The sequence below is a fragment of the Entelurus aequoreus genome, linkage group LG11 (assembly GCF_033978785.1).
Source record: "Entelurus aequoreus isolate RoL-2023_Sb linkage group LG11, RoL_Eaeq_v1.1, whole genome shotgun sequence".
NCBI lineage: Eukaryota > Metazoa > Chordata > Actinopteri > Syngnathiformes > Syngnathidae > Entelurus > Entelurus aequoreus.
In genome coordinates this window covers 43,439,376-43,460,138 of record NC_084741.1, presented here as the reverse complement: position 1 = coordinate 43,460,138, position 20,763 = coordinate 43,439,376, and the positions used below count along the sequence as shown (strand labels likewise).

Here is a 20,763-nt window from a genome sequence, read left to right as displayed (position 1 = left end):
TGTGAAGTTGTTATTTAAAAGTTATATTGTAAATAGTTTGCTGTGCATTTTACATTTGTTTGCTGTGTTTTGTGTGCAAGTTTTTAATTTAAAATGTATCTCCTTTGAACAATATCCAGTGTTATAAATGATAAATGGGTTATACTTGTATAGCGCTTTTCTACCTTCAAGGTACTCAAAGCGCTTTGACAGTATTTCCACATTCACCCTTTCACACACACATTCACACACTGATGGCGGGAGCTGCCATGCAAGGCGCTAACCAGCAGCCATCAGGAGCAAAGGTGAAGTGTCTTGCCCAAGGACACAACGGACGTGACTAGGAAGGTAGAAGGTGGGAATTGAACCCCAGTAACCAGCAACACTCCGATTGCTGGCACAGCCACTCTACCAACTTCGCCACGCCGTCCCCGTGTTGTGGTATTTCAGTTAACTAGAATCCAGTGTGCTGTGGGGCCCTATTGTAGTGAATCACACCTGAGCCATCATATATTAATCAAATCTTTATTGAACATGAGAAAGTAGACAATGTGACAAAGAACATTTTACAACAATTGATATATATATATATATATATATATATATATATATATATATATATATATATATATATATATATATATATATATATATATATATATATATATCATTCCAAATATATATATTGTTGCGGGTTGACTCGCCGTTGGGGTATTCCTTTGTGGGATATGGCGTCAGGGGATAAGCTGGGTCATCCAAAAGAAAAACAGGGACCGGATCTTCATCTTACAGCAGTTGTTTGGGACACGAGGGGATGGTTCCATCTTTCAGCTGCGCGCTAATGGCGGAGTTAGCGAAGATGCGAGCATCATGCACGCTGCCTGGCCATTTAACAGTTACATCCATAAAGCAATATTTGTAGTCACACACTGCCTGTATCACATACACGGGAGGAAGGGACAAAGTTTTTGGGTAAATAGAGTCACAGCTGACCCGGACATTCGAAAGTTCTCTTGCCGTCTGAGATGTGTTGTATCCGAAATAACTACAATCACGTGTTTCCTTCACTTAAGGTATTCATGTATGATTTCCACAAGCGTCTGTACATGTAGAAGAAGGAGAAACACAGGCATGTCTGGATGACTCGCCTCCATCTTTTTAGCTCCGGTTGTTATGAAGCTGGCTGTGGCGCGTTCTTTCTGGCGTCAATTCCTGTGTGGGCGCGGGCTTTCTGGCGTCACTTCCTCTCCGAACTCAGTTTGTAAACGATCAATGAGTCCATACAAAGCTAAGAGCCGGAGATTCAAGAAATACACGGCGGACTTACCCGCTTACCAGCTTAGGCTAAATAATTATTTGTTTAAGGGGTTAAACGACTTAGTGTAGACATGGCCTAAAACAGTTGTTGGTGTTCCTAAACAGGGTTACCCTTAATGTAATTGAATGTTGCGCGCCGCCACCGCATTCTTATTAGCGCCACACCTTGAAAATAAGAGTTGTTTTTTTTTTACTTGAAAACAAATTTCAGTAATATGATATAGTGTTGCCCCGAGAAGAAATCACACAAATTCTGACGCTATTTTCAACTTTTATTACCAATCTTATGATAACAAACAACGGCACAATTCCGACAGGTTTGACCTCCCATGAAAACACTTTTGCCTCTAATTCTTCGCTTCCCAGGACACACAACAACACTTCCTCATTCGCCACCAATCACCTTTCAGGCACGGATGGTGTGTTTGCAGACATGGGAAAATCTGACATCAAATCCAAACCACACAAACATAAAACATTAACATTAGCTGGTCATTACAGTTTAAACTGATATACATAGCCTATTATTTGCGCACTATTGACAAGTGATGTACCGAAAACTTGACCATCGAAAAAAGACTTTGATCACCGAAAACCGCGCTACAGAAACCAGATGTAGACAAAACGCACGCCATTGTCTGTAGCGTTGTCAGCATGTCTGCGATGTGGACGTGGTTTTAATATATACTGCATGTATACCCGCGCGGACAGCCACCTACAAAATGTGCAAATATTAAGAAGACAGTGGCGGCTTTTAAAAAGAGAAAGTCCAACTAGACCATCAGCGAGAAGCAACTGTGACGTAATGCTTGCTTCAGCCTCTTTAGTCAGGGGGACATCGAGGGACAGAAGTAGAGTCTCTAAACATGAGTACATTCCATAATAACAGAAGAAGATGCTAGATTTTTTAAAATCCTTAAAAGTCTGTAAACCCTTTCAAAAAAATCTCAACAAAGTACCTTGTACACAAAAAGCAGCAGTTGAAAATATGGCAAAACGATTACAAAAATATATGTTAATGAAAAGAAACCGATTTGTTTTTAATGTATGTATACATTTTATGAGCCTTTTTAAAGAAAATCATATCATCTTAGCAAATTATGCAAATTACTCTGACGACATGATGACCACACCCATAACCACGCCCCCACCGCCACAGGTATCATGGCAGTTTAGGGGAAACCCGGAAGCACAAAAGAACAGTCAGCTTGGGGGATTTACTGGGTGTTGCCCTTTAGACTGGAGTGCAATGCCTTAGTGTAGAGATATCGTAATGATCCACTCGACGTCCATTGCACCGGTCGCCCGGGGGGGGGGGGTTTCTCATTGTTATCCCATTGGGTTGAGTTTTTTCTTGCCCTGATGTGGGATCTGAGCCGAGGATGTCGTTGTGGCTTGTGCAGCCCTTTGAGACACTCGTGATTTAGGGCTATATAAGTAAACATTGATTGATTGATTGATTGATAATGCCTTTAAAACATAATTCACTTTCTTTACTTGTATTTTTCTTTCTCCAAATCCTTTGGCTTATTCTATACCCTCTCAATGGGATTTTGTGTTTGTGTGTCTGAGATTCCTAGACTGCTCTTGGTAACCCTCAAGGCCTCATAGCCTCACTGAATCTCTACCAAAACACAATTATTCTCCCAACTATTGTAATTTTTAAAACATGTTATTAATACCTGCGCCGTCTTAATCTTCATGTATCTTTTACCCTTTGTTGATTAAGTGACAGGTGGGCAATGAATGAACGAGTGAGCCGTGCAAACACTAATGCATTCGGTCATCTCACAGCATGTTGTTTTGCTTTTGGCGCGGGCACGTTTGTGTCAGCATGTTCCGGTGACATTGGCCGAGGGTCGGTTCAGAATCTACAGCAACAATATGTACAGCATATTGTAGCATGATGCAGATAGTCTGCATCATACACAATAAATAACATGTACAACACGTTATGCATCACTGTATGTTATGTATTGCCGATTGGTAAGAATTTGATCAAATTCATAAATAATATGGACGATTTAATATGTTGGTACTAACTGGTAGTGCTTATGATTACGCAAAACTGTAACAAACTGCATGTTTGTAGCCACTTAATGGGGAAATTTACTTTGGACCTTTTCCTATCATTCACAATCCTTATGAAAGACAAGAACACGTATGTTGCTTTTTTTTTACATTTTTCATTCTAATTTGTAATAATCTGTTCTAGGTGGCTACCAATGGCGCTAATGGGAGTAATCCATTGTGTCTCTAAATCACTCTACAATGCATCCAAAAACTGCCAATAATACTCCATTTACATCTTGTGACCTGAACATTAACCAGTTTTGCAGCTATATTGTTGACATATTGAGCTGCTGCATTGTGATTGCCTCTGAGTTGGTCAAAGTTAATTTGATTAAATCATGTCCTATCATCTATATTGTTGAAGAATGTAGCCATAAACTGAGATACTGGTCAGCTGTGACATTCAACTTAGACCCGAAGATGGCGAGAAAAACACAAAAACACACTCGTTTGTGCACCGACTTTTTTAACCCTTCGTGTGGTTTCTGAATAAATCTAAAAGGCAAGATGTGAACATCCCATCAGTCGGCATCTTAGTAAGAGCAAACATTGTACAGTAAGTGATTATTTTCTTTGTTGTCTCTCATGAAGTCTGCCATGATTAGTAGTGTTGTTGTTGAAAGAAATAGTGAACGTTGTGATCCGTCTGTGAAATGAATACACCGGATTATGCATAAAATGACCAAAATATGTGAATAATACATGTTTTTTATGAATGTGCCTGTTACTACATTACATATGTACTTACAGTGTGTATATAAAACCTTAATGGAGGTGTTTGGATGTTTTTGGAGCGCTTTATAGGCGGAAGAATGTGACTCCCATTGACTCCATTGTTAACTGACTTTTATTTACGTTTGTTTGAGTTAGAATGCATAGAAATAGAAAGATATAAGTAGGGATGATACTCGAAACCGGTTTTCCCGGTTGTTCGATAAGAAAATAACCGAGTCCTCGGACTCGAATCCCTTTTTGAGAACCGGTACCCGTTATCGAGACCACTATAGTAAAGAAAAGAGTTGGTTCTTTATTCGAATCCCTCGGAACGAATCCCGTCCCGACCAGAAATGCTCCGTGTGACATCACAATAAATCAGTCACGTAGCTCAGTCATTAGGCGCAGATAGCGAAAGCAGGAAAACAATGGACGGGAAAAAGCGCTCAAAGGTGTAATAAAGTTCAAAACAAAAGGTATAATCCAATGAATAACTTTACTGAGAGATTTGAGCAGGGTACAAACTCATGAAGAACACTTTTACGACCCACCGGAAACATAGCAACCAGGCTAGCAACGCACCTCCTTTACGGCAGCTGGCGCAACGTTCTTAAAGCAACCGCAGCACATACATATATATACAACACATCTCCCTTTTTTAACTTTTGTTTTTCACACTGTATATGTGTTGTCCGTCTAATTATAAATAATGCAGACGAGGCGTGTTGGCTGAGTTCTTGACGTTTACTTTCACGGGTGACGACATGCAACAACACTTTTCGGGGCTACCGCGCATGCCCGTCACTCCCGTTGCATGATGGGTAGTGTAGTTGTTACATTCCCTAGCTCATAACATCTTTCCCCCTATAAAGAAATAATGTTAACTCAATAAAGTGTATTTCTTTTTTTAGCTTTAACTTTTCATTTTTTAGCATTGTAACCACATTTGCAAACAACTTTTCTCTTCATAGAATTTTATTTCTTTCTTTAAAGTGCAAAAATGTCAAAGCATCATAAACAGTTATGTCAAATAGCAGCAGAATTGCACTTTTTGGAGAGCTGTAATATTTTCAGTTTTGTGCCCATGGGACTGATTTTATTTAACACTATAATATTATTTATACACCTATAGTGATCACAGAGACAGGTTGTTTTTGTGTTACTGTATATATTTGTTTTTCTGAAAAATCCCACTTAATATACTTTGGGTAACAACAGTCAATGTTTATTTATTTTATTTTATTTTTTTAGGGGGGTAACAGTCAATATTTTTTTATTTATTAGATTAAATTGTTTTCTTATATAATAAAAGTGAGCTTTTGTTAAACCAAATATTGTGTGTTTTTTTCCATATACAACAACCTATCTGGACTGGATAAGAGAATCGATAAGGAATCGGTTCGATAAGAGGATTCGATAATAGGCTCGAACTCGATAATTTCTTATCAAACATCATCCCTAGATATATGTGTACTTGTCTTACATAAGGATTGTGAAAGATAGGCAAAATTCCCCAAAAACTTTACAGTAAATACCGTAGAATAAGTTTAAATTAATTTGTTATGCGTAAGCCTACAAAAAAGTACCTTTTTTTTAAAATAGGTTATTTTACATTCAAAATGCATTGTGTTTTTTATGTAAATATTTGAGAGGAATGTAATTTGTTCTTGCATTAGTTACTCTTCATAAACTAGCAGTTGACTAACTATGGCTGGTTGATTTAAAGTTGCAGTTTGCATTGGGCTCCAAATTAAATTTTTGAACCCAAAAAAATGAATGGAAAATATAAGAGATAGAGAACAAATTCTGCTCCACAGTCACTTTTGTAACCCGATTTTAAGTCTGTCTACATGATTTTTGTTTCTGGGGGCGTTCCCAAATTCCAAATGAAACCACGCCCCTTTCCAAAAGTATCGTAATTTTTTTTTTAACAATTGTACACTGTTTATTTATACATCTTCAAGTTGTTGCCGCTATTTTTTTCCAGACATGGTCTAAAATAAATGTTGTGAACATTATATAGATTCACCCGGTCACACCATTAGGTATATTTGAATGCTCTCAGATCAATTTAGAGCTGAAAAAAAAAATCTGCTTTTAGCAGCATTTATGTCACTGCATGTTAAATGTCCACGTATTATGATCATGCCACAATTTGATGAAGATACTAATTTATCTTTCCTTTTTTGTGTTTCATTATAGCCTGAAATAGGAGCTCCTTCTGATCTGGCTGAGAGCTTGACTTGGGCCATGTCTATTTTAAGTTGGATAACTCCTTAAACAAATAACTATTTAGCTTAAACCCCATGTCAGCCACACTAATCCATCGTTTAAGGTTGCTTATACCCTGTATAATCTTAGCCGTCTGGTAACCTTAATATCCAACTAAGCATGTCCATCTCACTGTGACATCACAATGTAGCCAATCTGCAAAACCCAGGCATTCAAAATGTATGAGCTTATGATTTGATGATTTTACATTTACATATCAGTATCTAATATTGTAACATTTATAAATCGAAGAAGACGAAAATCATCACAGGGTCCACTTTAAGTTTAGTAATTTTTGATTAAAAACACATGAAATAAAATTTTAATATTTTCCTGTTTTCATGGCAGACATTACTTAATAATTTAGTTGCCAATATTTTGGTATTATTGTCCACATACAGTAGTTAAATCTTGGAATGTTGATTCAGGTTAATTTTTGGAATACTTTCTGCACTGTAAACAAATTGGTGAGAACCAAAGACCTTGATAAAAACACACACAAACATACTTTTACTGAATGAATACACCCCCCACACAGACAGGCGCGCACACACACACACACACACACACACACACACACACACACACGCACACACAAATACAAACACACAAGAGAGTCAGACCGCAGTCAGACTGTCTGCTTATCATCTGCTTTCTCTCATCTCTGAGCCAATCCTAAGAAAGTCAGCTCCCACCTGGAATTGTCGGCCCTCGCTTCCTGGCCTGCCTTCAGGCACCATGTATGTGAAAGATGCAAGTACAAGAACATTTGTTACTTCCAGTAATATAAACAGTCTGAGGCAGTTTTATAGACACAGTGATTCTCCCACTATCACATTATTGCGCGTTTGTCCTTATTTGGTGTTTTTTTCTTTCCCACACTGCTCCTTTGAACTAAGCTCTGTACAATATTGTAGTTCTGTTTTACAAATACAAATGTGTCTTTGAACCATAAAAGCACCTTTCATTTCATGGCTAAAGTATATGTGCTAGAAGAAACTAATTAATGACTGTCTCTATATTATTTATGAGATATGCACACAATGCATTCTTTAGACACTGTAAAGTCTTATTAGAAACCATTTCTAGGAAGAAAAAGGCACTGCAGGCACTGTTTCCCACAGGACCGTAATCTATTTGTGGCGGCGGTTGGTTGGGTGCTTTTTGACGTAATGATGTAATCGTCCAAATTACATGGCCATGGCCCACTTACACAAAGTGAGTAAAAAATACCAAAAAGCAAAGCAAATATGTTTAGGACTGCCGAAGAATGCCTTTTAATGCTGATCATAAATGCCAATCCTCTGGCTTACAAGCGATTAGCTGCTAAGTGTCTTAATAAGAGTACATTAATAATTAATAAGAGTTACACAAAGTATAATATAAAACCAACTTTTGGTATGTCTGCATTGCCACAGTCAGTACAAGAGGATCAAATCAATCCATAAATTGGTGGTGTCGATAATAATGGTAATATCAGTATATGATCGATACGACAGTTATCAGATCAATATTTTTATTTTCTCAAAATCATTTTTTTGTTGTTGTCTTGGTTTCTGTTTTCAAACTTAAAGAATAATTCCCTGGACAAACAAGGTAAAAATGTGTAAATGAGTAGTAGATAGTAGTCTTTTCTTTTGTTTAGTTATTTTGTACTATTGACTTTGTTTTGCTCAAACAATTGCATGTAATAAAATAGAATAAGGCACTAGTTTAAATATTGTGTTGATATTGTTACACTGTCAAATGTGTGATTGTGATAAGTGCTTTCATTTCAGAATCTCCAAAAGTATATTCACTTCATTTGCTGCAAAAACAATATTTCAGGCTCTGATTACTGGCTAAATAAATCGCTAAGTTGGCAACACTGATCCCTCCTTCACGATCTTCTTATTCTCAAGCAGATCAGGTGTAATGTAATATGTTTACGAGCGAAGGTAGGTTGTGCCAAATCTATTTGTGGCAGTCAAAATTTATTCATGGTGGACTGCCAAAAACACAGCACTCATGCATACTAAATATAGCGCACACACAAATGTTAAATTCAAGTCCTTGCACTTGAATATTTTACCTCCACTTTTGCCCTTGATATATGTTCAGATGATTTTGGAATATTGGAACATATTTTAAGCGTATATCTCTTCTGTTTTGATTTTAGGTGGAACATTCTTTTAATTACCTGGAGATCCAAGGAATAGCTTCTAACAAGCCAACACAGGTACATACCTTTTCCCCAAGTATACAAATGAAGCAAAAGATACTGCAAGCAGAGCTGAGTGTGCTTATTTTGCATGTCAACACAACATGGAGCTTACTTGCTCACTGGCACACAAACTGGGAAACAAGCGCTAGGGCTCCAGAGGGAGGGGATGTTTCTCACTGGAATGTGTGTGCACAAAACACCAAGGCTCAAAGGCACCAAATGCATTGGTTAGCCATTGTAGATCAATGTAACACCTCTTCTACATTTTGCAGAAAACAGGCAAACAACCCCACTCTGCCTTTAAAAGTTCAGATTGTATCAAATATATTCATCAGATTTATAGAGTTAAGCTCTAAAAAAGACATTTTCTTTTCTGATGTATCTGCGGATCCCACTTTCAACTGTCAGGATGATCTACTTACCAACATTTCATAATCTGTCACTTTATCAAGTTCCTGCTGCTCAACCTTTTTAACACTTATCTCGAAAGATGTCACTCTTCTTAATATTTGGATTAATGGTCTCGCCTGTTGAATACAATCTTGCAAGGATTATGCTAATTTCGACCCGCAAAGGTGACACACGTTCCTGAGCATTTGCATAATTGCGGCTAGCGCTGTAATGGTTAACCCATCTTGGGAAATATCATCAAATGTTGGCTTTTACTTCAATCGTGGGTGCATGGACAGATGTTAAGGGTATTAATGTGGATAGATTTAGTTGATAGAAATAGAGAAGCTTTTACAATTCAAATGAAGTACATAAGCATATAATAGATTCTATCACCACCTCTCAAGTCAACTAGCATCCAAAAAAATTCCCCTTCGAAAAAATAATTCAAAAAAATGGTGTGTCCTTTAGTTGTTTATAGAATATGAGCGAGGCTCCTTCTCTCTGAAGCTGCTCTCCACTGAGGAGGTCAATGAAGTGGTTGCTCATTTGGGGAACTGTCTCCTAAGAATATGTCCAGGTCTTCCACCCAGGTAAGTTCAATTTACTTTTAATTGTTCCTTTTTCTTGTGTGTTTGCAAAACTCTCATACAACTTCCAAATAACAGAGATGAACACACTAATTGAACAAAACATATGTTAGTAACTTAAACTTATGTTGAATTTCATCTTTTTTCTTAATAATTTTGTTATAATGTTGGATACTCGTTTTAAACAATGCCAAAGCAACAAATCATAAGGTTAATGCATTTTAGTATTACCTTGCACACAGTTTTGGATCCCCATGTTCGCGGGTTTTTGCAATCTGGCTACATCGTGACATCACAGCGAGGTGGATGTACTTATTTAGACATTACGTGAGGCTCTCAGCCAGGAGGGGAGAAGTATTATTTTTTTAATCTATCATTTACCATTCAATCTAATCTTGGCATGCGCATAATAACGCAAACTTGCGACATGTATTTGGTATTCACCATAGGATGTAATAAGTGCGTACTGGAATAAATCACCACATAAAGACATTAAAATGCTTTAATTGATAAAAGCCTCTTTCATACATATATGCCGCAAAAATGCAGTTTCAGAGCCCTAACTGTAGAAAACTGAATCAATTTGTATGTGCGGTTTACACCAAACCAAGAGGTTAAGTGCAGACATTACCATTAAAGTGTGCATGTTTACACATCATCACACAAACCCACTATAAATGACTTGGCAGACTGCGAAAATTGCTTTCAAGACAACAGGGTGAGTCTCGGGCAATAAAATTCACACTCTACCCCTACATTGTGGGATATTCTTTTACATAGGCAACGTCGAGCGTCAGGTACAGCTTTAATACCGCTTCAAAACTCAGACTTTTCTACGAGTTGACTTGAACCCTCCTGTCACCACCTAAACAAATGTAAAACATGTCATACAATACCCTTTTCCACCTTGGTGAATTATGGGATCCCTTTCTTACACAAAATAAAACACAGATGAAACACATTAAATTGCAACGTTTAAGGGTCCCTGTCACATGTCGTCAGCATAGCATAAGACAAAGCATTACCCTTTGGTCTTACGCATGAATGTGATAGTTGGGTTCCTCAATGTAGCCCTCACCAGACGAACCTGACTAGCTTGTAGAAATAAATGTTGTATAATTAAGTAATAGATGGAGTTTCTTCTCATGAATACTGAATTAATCTTATTTTATTATGATTGTTGATTAAGCCATATTGTACTAACCAGCCATTTCAGGGACGTACATATTGTTTTTCTCTGTCGTATTAAGTTATTTTTCTGATTTTCATAAATTTTTCATAGATACAGTGGAACCTCGATTTTCAAACTTTATTGGTTCTTGAACAGCTTTCGCAAATAGAAAAGTTTGAATATTAAATAAAATGTTTCCATGAGAAACATTTTAAACATGGATAATGGGTTTCATTCCTCGACAAATGTTCATATATTAATAAAATATTATATACTTTGAACACAATATAACGTGCTATACAGTACTGTATATCAAACAGTACTGAGGCATTGTGTGTGGTGCACTCACAATTTAAAATCACAACACCCTTTAACTTTAACAGATGGTCGTTACAATGATTAAGAATAACACAAACAAAAACACTTTACTTTGCACTCTGCTGACTGAATGAGCAGTGAGCACCAGAGATCGGTCAGCCCGCCCACAATGGATGTGCTGCCTGGCACAAAATGGCTGAACTCTAGGCATACAACATACTTGCCAACCCTCCCGTTTTTAGCGGGAGAATCCCGATATTCAGCGCCTCTCCCGACAACCTCCCGACAGAGATTTTCTCCCGACAAATTCCCAGTATTCAGCCGGAGCTGGAGGCCACGCCCCCCCCAAAAAAAGTCTGCCGCAGCTGCGATTGTACCTGACCAGCCTCCGGGTACAAGTACTGGAGTACCAATTGCTTGCCAGGGAAGATCTTCCCCAGGAAGCAAGGATTGACCGGTTTTGGGCCATGCTAGGGAGAGATGGAAGATTCCACACTCTCGTGCATTTGATGAAAGCACTTTTGTGCGTGCCACACAGCAATGCATCATCAGAGAGGGTGTTCAGCATGGTTAGAAAAATAGTGACAGAGAATAGAAAGAGGATGGACAATTCAACCCTTAACAAAGCATTGTACTTTCAAGTACAACAATGAGTAGATGAGTGTTTGTGTGTGTATGTGTGTGTGTGTGTGTGTGTGTGTGTGTGTGTGTGTGTGTGTGTGTGTGTGTGTGTGTGTGTGTGTGTGTGTGTGTGTGTGTGTGTGTGTGTGTGTGTGTGTGTGTGTGTGTGTGTGTGTGTGTGTATATGTGTAAATAAATGAACACTAAAATTCAAGTATTACTTTTATTTATATAATAAAATCAATATATATGTATAGATATATATACTGTGTATGTATATATATATATATATATATATATATATATATATATATATATATATATATACACTACCGTTCAAAAGTTTGGGGTCACCCAAACAATTTTGTGGAATAGCCTTCATTTCTAAGAACAAAAATAGACTGTCGAGTTTCAGATGAAAGTTATTTTTTTCTGGCCATTTTTAGCGTTTAATTGACCCCACAAATGTGATGCTCCAGAAACTCAATCAGCTCAAAGGAAGGTCAGTTTTGTAGCTTCTGTAACGAGCTAAACTGTTTTTAGATGTGTGAACATGATTGCACAAGGGTTTTCTAATCATCAATTAGCCTTCTGAGCCAATGAGCAAACACATTGTACCATTAGAACACTGGAGTGATAGTTGCTGGAAATGGGCCTCTATACACCTATGTAGATATTGCACCAAAAACCAGATATTTGCAGCTAGAATAGTCATTTACCACATTAGCAATGTATAGAGTGTATTTCTTTAAAGTTAAGACTAGTTTAAAGTTATCTTCATTGAAAAGTACAGTGCTTTTCCTTCAAAAATAAGGACATTTCAATGTGACCCCAAACTTTTGAACGGTAGTGTATATGTAACGTGTAGAAACAGACGTTCATTATGCTTGATTAAATTTTGAATGAAGTGTTGCAACAGCGCCTGTTGCTGGCGAGAAGTGGTATGTACTTTACCTGCGAGAAGTGCTCAGAACTGTGCCTTCCAACTGATAATCCCGTGACCCAAGTGGACTCACAGTCTCACAATTTGCACTGTTTTGCAGGACACTGTAATAAAATAAATTCATAATCCACCTGGTGCCAGTGATATGTTGAAGCGACAGCAGTGTGGAGCTGCATTTTGCCACATACAGTTGTGGACCGTCACATATATATATATATATATATATATATATATATATATATATATATATATATATATATATATATATATATATATATATATATATATATATATATATATATATATATATATATATATATATATATATATATATATATATATATAGCTAGAATTCACTGAAAGTCAAGTATTTATATATATATATATATATATATATATATATATATATATATATATATATATATATATATATATATATATATATATATATATATATATATATATATGAAATACTTGAGTTGGTGAATTCTAGCTGTAAATATACTCTCCTCTTAACCACGCCCACGCCCCCCCGACCACCTCCCGATATTGGAGGTCTCAAGGTTGGCAAGTATGGCAAGTATGGGTGTGGAGGAAATGTTTTTACACGGAAACATTGTTCGTCCACCAAAGCATATTCTTATGTGGTCTGTGGATCGTAATTCGAAACGTTTGTACAATGAATAGTTCATAAATCGAGGTTCCTTTGTAAACACAAAAAACTGTTAGTATCAATATTAACTTCTGAATAGGAGGTTTTGCAAATTAGAAAATGTCACACTCAATAATATTATAGAATTTTTTTCTCATTTTAGTAAAGTTATGAAGAAGATCAGCATAGAGCCTGCAGACAGGCTGAACTCTCTCCAGACGATGTGGGAGAATAACAAACCTGCTGACCCTGGACCATGTGGTAGGTCAATGAGGATGTCTCAGAGCTCCTAGTGTCATGCTTCTGCATCATGAATCGATTTACATGTCACTGCAGGTCTTTTGGTCAGATAGAAGTTGTTAATGTAAAATTAACGCTTTGCAGTCTTTGTTGTTCCAGTAATTGTCTTTTCCTGCATCTTTCCTCATATTTGCTTTTGTGGTGTAGGTGGCTTTTCACAGATGTACAGGTGTGTCTGTGACTGGTTGTCGCTGCCATACAGAGAAGAGGTTCAGTGGGTCAGTGCATTCATCCTCGTTTATCAAACGTTTGATGAGTAGAACAGCCATATATGTTTGTCATTGTATTTCCTCAATAAAATCAAGTGTTCTTTGTTGAATTTATTTGATCTCATTGACTTATTAAACACTGTCTTTAAGTATTATTATTTTCCCAGGATGTTGACACCATCTATTTGACACAAGACACCAGAGAACTTAACTTGCAGGACTTCAGCCATCTAGAGAACAGGTTAGTCTTTCATAACAGAATAATGTCCAAATTATTAAGAAAAAGTGAAAAGTCACTAACATGAACTTGACCTTTTCATATTTGCTTATCTACTGCTCCTCAGAGACTTGGTGGCCATAATTGCAGTGCTAGAGTTCAACCAGTGGTTCACCAAACTCGCCACTAAGGACTACAAGCTGGTAAGGTCCCTTTCTCTCGCCACTAATGATGTGTTTGTTAGTCCAAGGACTCAAAACAATAATTCTTCTTGTCTTTAATAGCTGACTATAAATTAAGTCGTCCCTCCATCATGTCTACAAATAGTGGAAAGAGAGCAATCTTGTGGTGAAGTGTGTCTTTGTTTTCGGCTTTTCGCTCTGCTCACTGGTCAGTTTAAAGGAAGCCCAGTCAAGTGTTGCAGTTACGCCCTGGTGAAGATTATAGCATTCTGATTTTGCTAAAACCGTGACAGACTGTTGTTCATTGATATTATTGTGGAGAGATTTGTAGATCATGGTACTGTGTTGAATTGTTTAGGTTTAATATAGGACTGTCAAAGTCAACGCTTCAACTCATGGGATTAATCATAAATATTATCGTATAAATCATGTATAAATGCAGATTAATCGCGCTATGTATTTTGACCGCACATGCTCCTTTTCCTTAACTGCGGACAGTTACCTAAAAGGTGGAAGTTGTTATACGGTTAGTGATCAGGTCAATGCAAAGATGAGTGAGGAGACTCTGCCTGGTGTGCTCCCTGGCAAATTTCACTTTAAAATACACCCCGATGATACTTTAGATCAAACTTTTTGCAGGTTTTGAACAAATTAATGATGTGTGTTCACGTAAAAAATTCTGACAACAAATGGCATTTGTGTCAAAGTATTGCTTTTGTTTTTTTGCAAGTTAATTTCAATTATGCAGGCAGGTAATGCAAAAGTTTGATTAATCTGATTAAAAATGTAATCGTTTGACAGCACAGGTTTAATATCACTTTAACTCTTCCTCCTGGTAGTTGCCTATATATTTTACCATTATTATTGGCTGCCACAAGATTAAGATTGCCAGTTGAATACTCCAGTGATATATGAAATGTACCCCAGTCTTTTTTTTATAAATGTCCTTCTGCAAACACTTGTAGCTAGGCAGCCATTTAAATAGTTATACAATTTTCACAAGGATATATTTATTTACTCCTTGGGCAGGACACTTCACCCTTTGCCCCCGGTGCCGCTCACATCGGTGAAATGAATGATGAATGAATGATAGGTGGTGGTCGGAGGGGCCGTAGGCGCAAACTGGCAGCCTCGCTTCCGTCAGTCTACCCCAGGGCAGCTGTGGCTACAAATGTAGCTTACCACCACCAGGTGTGAATGAATGATGGGTTCCCACTTCTCTGTGAGTGCTTTGAGTATCTAACAATAGAAAAGCGCGATATAAATCTAATCCATCATCATCATCATCATCATCATTACTCTTCTTTAAACTGTTTGCCGTGGGCATTTGGAAAAATAATTCTATTGCAAAAGGTTTGCAGCTTTGGGATGGCTGTTTATCCAGTCCTAGCCTACATACAAGTATTATCATCCCTGCCAAGGAGGTTACATTTTCACTCATGTCTCTGTTGGTGTTTCTGCCAGCAGGATTAAGCAGAAACTGCTGGGATATTTTTTAAAGCATGTAGCAAAATTCAATTTGTTTGAAAGAAAATAAAGTTCATAAGATGTTCCACCTTTAACTTTTTTGTATTTATCATAATTGTTTTTTAGTTCCATTGTCTTCATGCCCTTGCCCATTCTTCATTTCTGCACAACCCTCAATCCACCTTGTGCTTACCAAAAACGATCTCAGTAAGGCAATGTGTCCTTTGTTTCCCGCATCACACCCCCCCTGTGTCGTTTGACTGTGAGGATCAGTCAAATGTTCTTGTGTGATAAGACTCTGAATGAGACAAAGGAGCTTCATGTCTCAGGCTGCTGCGCCCCTCCAGGTCTCCATTCCCAACTGTCTTGTATTAAGGCTTCACGCCGTCTCACCAGTTACCACACTCAGCTTCCTCAGTCCATACAATTATCTGGCGCCTCCGTCATTGCCAGTTCCTTTTGTATTGATTTTTTAAATCCCTTTTCTCACCACTATGCTATGCGCGTATTTAGGCTCAAATGCTAGGGGGAGCTCAAGTGTTTAACGTGTGCCTTTTCTATCCTAGATTAGCGGGTATTAGATGGTCACTAAAACCTTTTGTGTTTTATACAGTCTTTCTTCAATTATTTCAGTGAACACATTTTGTAAGGAAGTAGCATCTACTATTATCTATTTAGGCGATATGTAAATTAATTATGTTGCTAACAAAAACTTCTCTTAGTTCATTGAATCAATTTAAACTGGACTATTCCGATTTTTTAGAAGACGTTTCGCATCTCATCCAATCAGATCATGCTCACAGACTTATATTTGACAGCTGTAGTCTGATGGTTTGTTGCAGGATCCAAAGTATGTATCCTTTACAAGGACATGACCCTTTTTTAGCATGAACTGAACAGATGAAGCCTGCTTGGAAAGAAGCAAAACAATCTTAATTCGGTCGATTCAATGCCCTGAGAATACCAAGACCTGGAAGGCTTTCACATCTTTTGCATTGCCTTACTGTTATCATTCCACCAATTTTAGACATTGATTATGATTATTGTAATGGCTATTTGACCTAAAATGTGTCATGGCTAAGGTCAAAGGTCTGACCAGTCAGTATTTGACCTTTTATCCCTATTAGTTTGTAACCACATCTGATATGAAGCAGTGGGGGTCAAATATCAAATGTGTAGATATTTCTGATCACTTTCCATCTGTCATAATTGCTACACGTTTTTTGCCAAAACCATATCAAGTTAAACAAAGCTGATATCAATACCGATACCTTCCTTTGGCAAAACAACAGTGTGGGAAATATATAATCCTCCTCTAGTAGCAGCTGTAAAAAAAAAAAAAACGCCATAATAATGTCTCTTTTACACAAAAATAAATGCTTATTGTTAACTTTTTCAATGCTTAGTTATGCAGATCCGCAAAATAAAATTGTTTATTGCATAAATTATAAATACTGTATCTATTTACCGTAATATATTTGGCCTATATTTTGCTTCTCTTATATTGTATTATTTCTATTAAAGGATTTTATACTAATTTACTGTACTTTGTTACCATCACCAGGAGTTAATGTAATCACCGGGATTTGTCTGTCAGTTAGTGAGTTACCGTATTTTTCGGATTATATATTGCTCCGAAGTATACGTCGCACCGGCCAAAAATGCATAATAAAGAAGGAAAAAAACATATATATACGTCGCACTCGAGTATAAATCGCATTTTTGAGGGTTATTTATTTGATAAAATCCAACACCAATAATAGACATTTGAGAGGCAATTTAAAATAAATAAATAAAGAATAGTGAACAACAGGCTGAATAAGTGTACGTTATATGACGCATAAATAACCAACTGAGAACGTGCTTGGTATGTTAACGTAACATATTATGGTAAGAGTCATTTAAGTAACTATAACACATAGAACATGCTATACGTTTACCAAACAATTGTCACTCCTGATCGCTAAATCCAATGAAATCTTCTTCCTCGTTGTCGCTCCTGGTATGCGCCGCTTCCTTTCTTTCTGCTGCTCGATCGCCGTTTTCTGCTGCATATTTCAGTAGCAGCTTGTAATCTGCAGTATATGATTTCCTTTTTGGTGCCATTTTTGTTCAGCCCTTCTCAGTTTTTATAAGTTACCGCCAATGTTGAACTGTTCCATTTTAATAGCTACGGACACAGTAGCAGTTAGCATCCAATGACCCACAATGCACTTCTGCCATGACGCACAATGCACTTCTGCCATGACCCTCCCCCGCCGAATTCTTATTGGTTGACGTGTGTGACGATTGCTGACGTGTGTTACGATTGCTGACATTTGCTTCGTCTCTTACGCGAATTAGATAAATAATATTATTTGATATTTTACGGTAATGTGTTAATAATTTCACACATAAATCGCTCCGGAGTATATGTCGCACCCCCGACCAAACTGAAAAAAACTGTGACTTATAATTCGAAAATTACGGTAGTTAGTTCGAAACATAACTCAAAAACTTATTGGCATATTTTAGTGGAACTTTCAGGAAATGTCAGAAAATGGATAAGGAACAAGTTATAGATTTTAGGGGTAATCCTCATCATTTTTACTATGTTACAGCACATTTACATTATGAGGCTAAACTTCTCTTTGTGTGTATGCTAGCGGCCCTGCCTCAACTTACAGAGACAAGGTGAGTGGATGACTGACAAGAAGCTACACTCCGATGCAAAGAGTGAACCATCTTGCAGCCTGTTAGGAAGCGAAAAACATTTAAAACAAACACTTGCAGGCAATTTTATTTATACTTCTATTAATTACGTCCATCAGGAGTTTATGTATTTGCCAGGGTTTGTAAGTCTGTCTGACTGTTTGTTAGTTAGCGACATAGCTCAAAAAAGGTATGGGCGAATTTTTAACCTTATTGCTCTTTTATCTTGCACTACAACGAGCTAATGCAACACAATTCCGTTCCTATCTGTGCTGTAAAGTTCAAATTTGAATGACAATAAAGGAAGTCTAAGTCTAATTTATCTTTCAGGAAATGTCAGAAATGGGATTACATTTTGGATTCAGAATTTTTTTAAATATTTTTTACCACTCTTCGAGTGCTTTTTCTAGTTTATACTGTAATGTTGACAAGATGTACACACATATTGTTACATTATTGTCAGTTTAAAATGGACCGATTTACTGTAGCCATCCATTAAATCTGGAAGTATCATGGTAAAATTGGAATAACAAGTGAATTAACACATATTAAATACCAATAGACAACACCAACTCTTAGGACACACATTTAATTTAATCACATAACCAATCAGAAAAGTTGGGCTAAGACTCATGGAGAATACCTCTTGAATCCTACTTTGTGGAGACAGTTAGAGGAAAGACCTGTTTTATTTCTGTGCACAGGTCCATAAAGACATTCATAGATGATTTAAGTGTGGAAGAAGTAGAGATCTGTGACTGCAAACCTATCAAAAACATTTGAATGAATAGAAAAAAAATAAATCCCTCAGACACACAAAATCACAGGGTGGTTGCTGTTATAGTGAATGACTCTAGCAATTCCTGTATCTGTGACCTAATATTTGTGTCAGTAATGCACCTATAGCAGTAAATTTAATAAGAAGGAAAGAGAAAGAAATATCAATATCAATGGAGCCAGATAATTAAATACTTCAAGAGATTCCAGGAAAGAGTGATCAGACATGAGATTTTTTGCAAATATAAGCTTTGTACTTTTTTTTTTGTTTGTTTAATAGCATTTGAAAATTAGTTAGGAATAATTTATTACGAGAGAAGTTGTTATTAAGTATAGTCTGCAACACAATGGTTGATCATAGAGCTTTCTTGATCAATACACAATCTGTATTCATGTTCTGTTCTCGTCAGGTTGCTGATCTGAACAAGAGATATACGTAGGAGGAGAAAGGACAACAGATTAAAGATTACGTCATGATAGTGCAGCTTGCATACAAAGTGTGACACCAATGTGCAATGTTGTAATCGATCCAGAGCGGCACAGAAAGAAAATGTCTTATTTAAAGATTCCTAAATTGTTTAGTGAATGTAACATTCATCTCACATTTACTCTTTGCTTATTGGCTATGAATCCTGTCTCTAATACACAGCTTCATGGTGTAAACATGTGAACAACGGTTTCTTTCTTTCATCTTTTTTGTCCCTCGACACTCCTTTTCTGCCCTCTTCCACTCCTCCCCACTTTGCTCTCGACCCGTCTGGGACAATGTCGCCAGTGTTTTGGACTCGCCGGGGCTGCTGGCCCAGAACGGCAGTGCCTATTGGCAGCACTGTCAATTACCAAGAATAACAAGCACCACAATGCCTCAGTACACCTCTGGTATTTTCATGGAAAATGTTGTGTTGATGCAGATAATTAGTGAATGACTGTAAAGTATTAAAGAGTCTGCATGGCAGAGTGGAAGGCAGCACACAGCAAACTGGGTCAGTGAACATCTAGGTGGGGCTTGTACATCCAACTGTTGAATATTTAATTCTTTGTAAATATGAGTGATTTTGCTCCCACATGTGTGTCTTTTACATGTGTGATGCAATCACAGGAGCGAGACAACTTTTTTCCATTTGAAGTGTCTATAAAAATGTTGAAGTGGTTCTTTGTCATGCTTCATTAATGGCTACGAAGTACCACATTTTGAACCCACTGCTTGGTATTGCATTAATTACCATAAAATGAAAGTGGTTTTAGTGTATTTCAAACATGCATTCAAGGTCACATTGTGGTACATCACATACAGTATTTAAAGTTTCCCACGTCAACATGTCTGAAAAGAAGTAGGAAAAAGGTCAGTGTATGATTTGGTCTTTGAATATTATTTTCATGAATGGCAATTGAAAAACAAAAAAAAACGATTGGTTTATCTATATTTTGAAATACAAAAAAAAAAAAAAAAACTTTGTTTCTTCCTTCTTTGTTAAAGAGCAGTTACTAGATCTTAAAACGGTTTCATTTTCCTTTTTTGTTTAATATAAAAAAATTTAAATACCTACTAAGCAGAAATGAACCAGAATTTGCCATTTAAAGTCCTCGTTGATGGTGTTCTATCCTGCGTTGAAAATATCTATGATGATCAATATGTTTTTATATATAAATGCAGGATACAACACCACACTGTTTTTGC

General features: G+C 37.0%; 1 protein-coding gene across 3 annotated transcripts in view; it reads left to right on the top strand.

The window, feature by feature from the left end:
• Window positions 1-20,763, top strand: part of LOC133660165 (F-actin-uncapping protein LRRC16A-like) — a 178,613-nt gene that overhangs the window by 83,030 nt on the left and 74,820 nt on the right. For 2 of the 3 annotated variants that reach the window (XM_062063380.1, XM_062063381.1), the window contains exons 4-9: window positions 8,513-8,572; window positions 9,419-9,540; window positions 13,406-13,503; window positions 13,690-13,760; window positions 13,919-13,992; window positions 14,096-14,171. In XM_062063380.1, the coding sequence (XP_061919364.1) occupies window positions 8,513-8,572; window positions 9,419-9,540; window positions 13,406-13,503; window positions 13,690-13,760; window positions 13,919-13,992; window positions 14,096-14,171 (501 nt within the window). The remainder of the gene's footprint in view (window positions 1-8,512; window positions 8,573-9,418; window positions 9,541-13,405; window positions 13,504-13,689; window positions 13,761-13,918; window positions 13,993-14,095; window positions 14,172-20,763) is intronic. The other variant, XM_062063382.1, reaches the window with a different exon arrangement.